The 8,867-nt window shown below is 35.6% G+C and overlaps 1 protein-coding gene across 1 annotated transcript; it reads right to left on the bottom strand.

The window, feature by feature from the left end:
• Positions 1 to 2,319: 2,319 nt before the first annotated feature.
• LOC112501315 (lysine-specific histone demethylase 1 homolog 1) lies at positions 2,320 to 5,116 on the bottom strand. Its single transcript, XM_025105034.1, has one exon. The coding sequence runs from the start codon at positions 5,095 to 5,097 to the stop codon at positions 2,980 to 2,982; it is 2,118 nt and encodes a 705-aa protein (XP_024960802.1). The 5' UTR covers positions 5,098 to 5,116; the 3' UTR covers positions 2,320 to 2,979.
• Positions 5,117 to 8,867: the final 3,751 nt, after the last annotated feature.

The following is an 8,867-nucleotide window of genomic DNA, read 5'->3' as shown; positions in this document are numbered from 1 at the left end:
AAAAAATCATTGACATAATATTTTTTATTTTTAATTAAAATGTATTTCATCAAATAATATTTTTTAAATATAAGTATTTTTCATAAATATAAATACTTGTATTTATTTTATTTTATAAATGTAAGTATCTTTTTAGTTCAAAAAATATTTAGTGACTTAACTGTTCAAAATATGAAAGTTCATTGGGTTTTTTTCAAACTTTTTTCATTACTTTATCATGTTAACCAATTTTATAAGTAATAAGAATGTATGTAACAGGTTTTAAAAAATCAAAAAAGTTACTTAACATGTTTTGAAATATTAAAAAACTTATTTGTTCTAAAAACTTAATCATTTCAAACATTAAAATCAATTGAGTTTTCATAGACTTTTTCTTATTTAAAATAAAGTTAATTAATATTTTATGCGATTACTTGAGAAAGATATTCGTGTATTTGATTTAATATTAAAAAGTGTGAGTTGGATTAAATAAATTTACTTTTTCTAAATTCCTATTTCGGATTTATACTTTTAAATTATATATATATATATATATTAAATGGTTTATAATTCAAACATTTTATATATTTAAATACTAAATATTTACATAACAAAGATGACATTTGCACCTTTTCACACATTTTTTATTCTTAACTACGTATTTAAAAACATGTTTGCTAAAATAAAATGCAACTGCAACTGCATAAAGCTATTTAAAATATGGTTTCTCGATCTTCGTTTATTCTCCTCTCCCTTTTGGGATAGATTTGTATTATGTGATTCGATTTTTATTTTATTCTTGACTTAAAATGTACTGGAAAAATGAGATTCTCAACCATAAGAGTGGTGCCTGATTGGTTTGAGTTTGGCTTCAAAGGTCAAAAGTATCATGAGGTCTCAGGTTCAAATCTAAGAAGGAATAAAAATCCCCTTATGGTCACGAAGGTTTAAATGCGGTGACTACATGCTATCTGCAAAACAGGTGGTCACTTTAGGATTAGTCGGCTCGCATAGCGGGATGGATATCCAGGTTAATAAAAAAAATAAGATTCTCTTACACAATTAGGAAAATCATGTACAATTGAGTGATAAAATATTGAAACCTTAATAAAATTTAAAAAATATTGAAAGTTTTGATGTTACTTGAAATAAATTTTACCCAATAATCAGATCTAATCAAGATTTCCGCTTTTCTTGTACACGAAAGAAAAACCGAAACAACTGTTTTATAATTCGTTTTACTTAATAAGATAAATCTCTTTTCTTGTATCTGAAACAACTATCTGACCGTGCCGGTAAAGGCAACATAAGTTGTTATATTAAATCATAATCAAATACTGTCTTTAGAACTTAACAATGTTATAAAGCCTTGTTTTCTTTTGGAAAGAGAACAAAGTTATAAACCATTAATTCAAAATTATTTGCTTACTTGAACGTAATTTCTTTTTAAAGAATAACTATTTAATTGATTAAAAATAAAGTCTATTTTTAACGAGGTATAACTAGAAATTCTTATGAAATCGAACATAGATTAATTCAATTGTCTATTCATCAAATAAATAGCAGTTACATCTATCAATATGAATGGTCTTGGATGATCAGTAATGAGCTTTTGGAATTCAGATACCAGTGTCGGAAGGTCAAGGCTACAGGAAGTTTGGTGGCGGGGGAGACGGAGACCAGAGCCCCGGTGAACGCCAGTCGTAACTTAACGTTCCTATGGTAACGAAATTCCTTGTCGGGTAAGTTCCGACCCGCATGAAAGACGTAACGATCTAGGCACCGTCTCAAAAAGAGGCTTCAAACACAACAATCTTCGTTGTAGTTAAAGGTTGACCTTAGCCGAGACACGTTAGTTTTGATGAGGTTAGCACTTGATTTGGAAAGCCGGTTAGATTTTACCGAGCTTTTCCCAAACTTTAAAAACGATTTATACCACCATAGCAGGTTTACCGGTCATCTTCTTTAACTAGGTTTTAGAAATCCATAGATTTATGTGTTCAAAGAACTTGCATAAGAACTTAGGAGAAGTTTACCAAACACTTACCTGGTAGGCGCTTACTAGTAAAATTCAACACTATCACTTTCTTACCCGGTAAGATTTTAGTCCACCAAAACGGCATTGGATACAACAATTCACCTGGTAAGTGCTAACCATGGTAAGAGTCATCATCCTCATTTACCGGATAATACTTTCGGTCCTTGCCTCGCTCTTACTGGGTAAGATTCTTGGTCCTTGTCATATTCATCCAATAAGGTAATGTGACTTAGTAAGCACTTACCTGGGTAAGCGTTTGGTAAACAACCCCTTGATCGCTCAAAAAATTGAAGGACTTTTTCCTTAAAAAGGTTAGATATTCTTTTACTACCTTAAAATCGAAATGAAAACCAAACTGGAACAATACCTTATCCAGTAGAAAAAGGCTTGATCAACACCGGAAACTGTGAATCGTAGGTAAACATGATCGACGGCTAGAAATTGGATTATTGGCTGCATTACTGAATAATTAGTAACGGGAAAAACGCATAAACAAATCAAGGATCTATGCATGCAGTTTCAAACCACAATGCGACTGGATTCTTTTTATGTAGCCTTCATCTGTTGGTTGCTTTCATTCCATGAACGTAATGGCTTATAGGGTTTCCGTTTATGGATGCCAGGTCCAGGATTTACTCCCGAATTCTGTATTCATGAACTTCTGGAAAATTTGTAAGCAACTCCTTCTCCACTGGCTCATTTAGCAGGCAACAAGAAACTTTCTATTAACCATATCCGATTTTATGCAGCCATTAAGCGAACAATCTTCACGTTGTAATCATGATTCAGTATCCGCTGATTGTCATCCTCTTAGCATCTAAGTTATTTCCATTTGAATCCAACTCGTAACAAAGAAACTGGATTCAAGATTGACTGACCCCAGATCAGTCAAAACACGGAGGTTCCCAAAACTAGAATCAGGGTTTTCAAACAGTTTCCTAACTCATATTTCTTGATCAGATTCACTTTTCTGGGAAAGTTAGTGACCTGTTTGTGTTGTTTGACTTTGACCTTCTCCTTTTGTCAACTCTTAGCATATTAGCAGCTTCTCTCAACCCACTAAGGAAAGCTCCATGCATTGTTGCTGGATACTGTTTGTTTGTTGCTTCTCCACCAAAGAAAACCCTGCCATCTCCGATGCTTTCAGCAAGTATGTCATAATCATCTCCAGATGAACCAATTCCAACATAAGAGTAAGACCCGTAAGTGAACTGATCTTGGCCCCACCGAGTGCATATAACCTGAAGTGGGTCTGGAACAGCAATGCCTTTCGGATTGAAGATCCCTTTCAGAATCTCCATAACTTTCTTAACGGATTCCACGGGAGACATCTGTTCAAACTGTATTGCAGCTTCTCCTGCTACCAGAGCCACAAGAAGCGGCCCGCCTGATACAGATGAATAGCTATAGAACAAGAAGAATTCACCTCTCATACTCGATTTATCTGATAAATGCCCAAACGTGTCGATCTCTCCTCCCCAGAAATCATAAGGAAACAAGAGTGCAACTTTGTTCAATAACCCAAAGCCTAGTCTCTCGATTGCATCCTTCTTCCTTTGAGGAAGATCTGGGACAAATTCGATTGATCTTTTCTTGAGAACGCCTAACGGGACTGTGCAGAGAACCATGTCAGCATGATATTCTTTCCCATTAGCATAGACTAAGACCCCATCAGATCCATATCTTATACTTTCTACTGTTCGATTGTAAAAAATGGGCAGATTTTCAGCTAATGCTCTGATAAACCTATCGTTTCCTCCCGGGATGAAACAATGATCACCACCCATCTCGAATGGATCATCTTGATCCCAGAAAACCATTGACAAATTTGACATTAATGTTGCATTTGCATATTCTAAATTTGCTAAGTGCCAATCTAATAGCATTTTTTCTTGAGGGTCCTCTGCAACCCTGTAAACTTGTCTGAAAGCTTCTAAAGCTGTACCTAATGGAACATCAATGGATTTGGCTTCCTCCATCATCGACTGCCTGAGCTTGCAAACCCTATCTAGCAATTTATTGAATGATGCTTCAACTTTTGAATCAATTTCAGGGTTTACAGTTTTTCCATTGGGAAGGTAAAGAGGGCAAATGTCTCTTACTTTGTGAAGGGGAAACCCTAGTTGCCTCGCTAGAACTCCCAGTGGATTGCCATTGATTCCGGTGAGTACGCTGCCGCCTAGGTCTGCTGCGGCCACGCAGTCGCCACCAGACATTTTCTTCGTGCGAACACGACCGCCTGGCCTCGTCCTGCCTTCTAGAATCACCGCTTTAAACCCTAGAAAGATCAATTGTCTGGCCGCTACCAGTCCAGCGAGTCCGGCGCCAATTACGATGACGTCACCTCTGGAAGAACCCTCAGGTGACTTCAATTTGGCTTCCTTCACGGCGGCGGCAAGGCCAAAGTTGATGTAACCGTGTTCCAGCAGAAACGAGTATGCTGAGTCGACCAGGTTAGTATGTTCGACTCGTATAGACTCGAATGCATGGTCTCTGGTCATCCAAATGTCAACATTTGATCGCCACCGTGCGAGAATGTGGTTGCGAACGACGATGTAGTTCGATTGGTCAGTTCCGCCGATTGTTTTGACGACGTTAGCTTCAATCTCTTCTTCAGTCAAAGAATCGACAGGGAATCCGACTGATATCGCAATTAGCGATTCAACGTCCAGATCCGACGATATCCTCCGGCGACGCGACGGATCATCGTCTCCGTATCCGTCTATTTCTTCCGCTGATCTGTTACCGGATTTGTGGCGAATAACGCGGAGACCGTTGACGGCAGCGGCGGAGGATATCATCTCCGGGAATTGCTTCTTTCTACGACGTCGTTTTCGTGGTGCAGGTAGACCCGCGTCGGCGTTGTCTGGAGCTGGTAACGGAAGTTCAATTGATTCGCCGGTGGTTTGGAGGGTTGAGTCCGGAAATATGTTGTCCGACTCCGTACCAACAAGGGAAGGAGCAGAGGTTGGAGGCAAGAGGGGAGGAGGATGGTTGTTTTCGAGAGAAGTGTTGTCGTCGCCGGAGGAGCCATTGTTGGGGTTGTCGGAGGCGTCGGCTCTGGATTCCGTCGTTTCCATGGACGTCTCCACTACCGACTACGAGTACAGTACGGGGGAGAATAAGCTCCGATAAGACAACGGTTGTATATACCTCAGTAGGTCAGCATAAATATGGTAAATTATAAATTCAGTCCCTGAAGTATTTGTGAATCTATGTTTTTAGCTTATTGAAAATTTCTTTTCACTCTTAGTCCAAAATTACCATTTTCATTTCAATTTGGTCCCTTGTTATACATTGTGGCATAATTAGATTCAGGGGCAAAGATGTCTTCTTATGCCATCCTCGTTCGTTTTCCTGTTTTCCTTATTTTTCATAACTAAAAAATTGAAATACAATAAAATGCAACGAAATTTGTCTAAATTACGTTTGTTGTATCTCCACTATAGTTTAAATTTTACAAATATTTCCTTGTGACTTCAATTTTGTATCGGATTAGGTGCCTGACTTTAACGACCATTAACTAGCTCCGTTGAGTTCCTTTAACGTGAGGGCAATTACGTCATTACCTTTTTTAACTTGTCAACCCAGAAGCAACTGAGTCAGGGAAAGAAAGGGTTGTCTTCGAGCAAGCTCTTAGCAGATACCATCGATACCCAAATAAAAATGGATGTTTTCATAAGGAAGCCATCGAAGGCTAGCGCTCATTTTCCTTCCAATTAGTGAGATTCTATCTCTTACATTATCACGAACACATAAGGCACGTCACCAAAGATATCAAGAAGATTTATCGGTACGAGTTTGCTTCAACCAATTTGTGTGTTGCTTTTTCAAAACAAAAACACGTTTTCAAACAAAAATATAGAAAAAGGGGGAAGTACAAAACGAAACCTTGTTGTAGACTAAGAGCATCGATGCTTATGCTTCTACTTATGGAAAATAGACCTCAGGTCACTGGTGTTATGAGGGGTGCCCTCGATGGTTTTATCTAGGGTATCGAGAGTCGATGTTAAAGGCATGTCACTATGGGGTAACCGGTTGAGGTGGTTTCTCTAACATGATTGAAGTTTGTTGCCTTTATAGGCTATCGTAGTTCTAGTTGGTGTTTGTGATTTCCATTTGCAGTCCCTAACTCTCATCCATAAGGGGTCAGTTATCCTTTTGGATCCTCTCCATCACATATTGCATTTGTGAAACTCGGGTTAATTTCATCATGAGTAACCATAATTTGTGGAACGGAGGTTTCACTTGCAATGTTTATGTTTAAGGAACAAATAAGCTATTAGTGATCTAATTGTTGGTCCTAATCGATGGAGCAAAACCGTTTTTTTTTTTGCTTAAAATCACTAAGTGAAGACTTCGGATTTAAGTCTCATATATTAAATAAACAAATACGCATCAAACAAAATAAACACGACATGAAATAAAAGTGTGAGAAAGTAATTAATACGTTATGATCGGTGACACAAACCATGTAAATAGGTAACAGTGACAAGTGAGATTAGATCATCGCTCCTCTATTGACATCTAGGACGTCCTACAACGGTGTTGCTTATATGAGTGTTATAGGGAAATAAGTAATTATGTGTTATTAGGTCATGCTATTTAGCCGTTTAAGGTGATGCTTGGAATCTCGGAGAGTTAGCCGGTAGGAATCGTGGGAGCAGATCCCGTGTTTGACTCGTTCAATATTGATATTTGACATGCAAATGCTAATGTATTCAATGCTACAAGCATCGCCCTGTTGCTTTATCGTCGATGCCAACTTAGAAGGATGTCATTGATACCAACTTCTGTTTTTGGTAACAGATAAGTCATGTATAATCAATTTAGGTGGATTTTAATCATTACAGTGATCGAAAACATTTATTTGGCAAAAATAATGGAATATATTCGGGTTGATGGTGGTCAATTATTGTTGTTGATAGTAATGGAGAATATGGTGGCATGAATGACAACAACTCACATCTTTTATCATTCCACCATCACGTCACCGTCATGTTATTACCACATCAACATTTTACCCGTAACCTTTACATCATCGTTTGCTGTTCCCAACCACTTGGGTTGTGGCACACAGTTAAGCCTTTGGAGGGGTACAGTGGAAAATCTCATCTACTTTGGGTTCAAATCCAAGCGCAGCCAAACCCTTATGGCTATGAGCCATTTGCAATGACTCCAGACAATTCGTGGTCGCCCGAGGGTTTAATCGGTGTATGTAAGATGTTCCATAAACCCATGATTATCCAAAAAAAAAAACACTATTTTATGTACCATAAATACAACCACATTTCTAAAAATTGAAAAGGTTTATCAAATACCACATTTGGGAAAAACAAACACAATATCTTAGATTTTGTCGTATTTATGAGTATTTTAATTATTACATTTTACCATATTTTGATGGTCTAAATAATTATACTTCATCCGTTTTAAAATAATAAAAATGTAACACCGTTTTAAAAATGTGTAGTTATTATAATTTTTAATTAAATAAATGATATTTTTACTCTTATGTTGTGTTGTCGAAACTTTTTCTATGAACGAAAGGAAACGGAAAAAAAAAAAGAGGAAAAAAAACTTGTGTTCTTGAAACTCTTTTGGAAGAGAACAGAAAGGAAATGGAAAAAAATAATGATAAAATTCCTCCCAAAACTTTCTTTGCAAAATGTAGGAAAAGAAAATGAAAGAAAATAAAATAAATTAAAATAATTTAAAAGTTTATTAAAATTATAAAATTATAAAACTATTTAATCTTTCATTCTAAATGATATATTTTTAAAAGGTATACTAGTAAAAGTAATATATTTTTTTCTTTTTTTTTTCTGCTCAAGAATATGAATTTTTTTTTCATTCCATTTAAAAAACGTAGGGGTTATTTGTTTACCTCTTAATAGTTTCATTAAGAGACAACATCTGAATCGTTAAGATGCGAATTTTGTTTGACAAAAAAAAGTTTGTCTCTTAATGGTTCTAAAACCCTATGAATGATTTTGTATCATGTATCTCCCTTAACCATTAAGAGCCCTAATTTCATTGTACACAATTAGCAAACAATTATATTTCGTTTTGCACTATATAATGAGAGCCTCTTAATCATTCTGTACCAAACAATTCAGCAATTGCCAAACAGCCCGTAGACAAAAAACTTCAATTCCTTTCAGTTTTCTCCCTCCTTTTCTTTTCCTTCTATTTTTTTTTAATTCTTTCACTTCAAATTCAAGAGCATAATGTTAATAATAAATAAATAAAATTTTATATTTTATAATAAGGTGACGTATGTTTTTTAAGCGGTGTTGAAGTCTGAAGTCTTATTTCACTTCTAATTAATAAGAGGTGGTACTGAAGTCTGAAATCTGAATCAACAAGACCATTTGTTTTTGTAAACTGATAAATGTCTGAATTTGTTTAAATTGTCTATTTTCCCGTTTAGAAAATTACAATGTTGAATTTATAGATAACTTCATACAATTTCACATGTTTATTCATCATCGGTTATGAAAAGTTATATTTAAATTATATTATTAGCATTCATTTAAACGGTATTTAACACATTTAAATCCTATTAAAATACACCAATTGAGAGACATGATGATCGATTTGGTAATGATCATTTGAAAGAAATGATCGATTAAAGTTAATTGATTGAGAAACGTCGTTGCTAAAAGTTTCGAAAATAATAAGAGACAAATAAGAGGTTTGTTGACTCTTACCAGATAAGAGGACAATAAAATATAAATCCTTCTGAAAAATTGGAAAAAAAAACAGTTCGAATGACTCTACCTCTTAACAAATCAGACATAAAAGGTTAATAGAAGTTTTTTTTCAAAAAACAATTAAGGGGCTGTTT

Source organism: Cynara cardunculus (assembly GCF_001531365.2).
Source record: "Cynara cardunculus var. scolymus isolate 2C chromosome LG 17, CcrdV1, whole genome shotgun sequence".
In the NCBI taxonomy this organism is placed as follows: domain Eukaryota; kingdom Viridiplantae; phylum Streptophyta; class Magnoliopsida; order Asterales; family Asteraceae; genus Cynara; species Cynara cardunculus.
The sequence above is the reverse complement of the archived record's forward strand: the minus strand, read 5'-3'. Positions and strand labels throughout refer to the sequence as shown.

What these genes read in the sequence shown, in the direction of transcription:
- LOC112501315 (XM_025105034.1), bottom strand. Translation starts at nt 5,097, where the DNA reads ATGGAAACGACGGAATCCAGAGCCGACGCCTCCGACAACCCCAACAAT.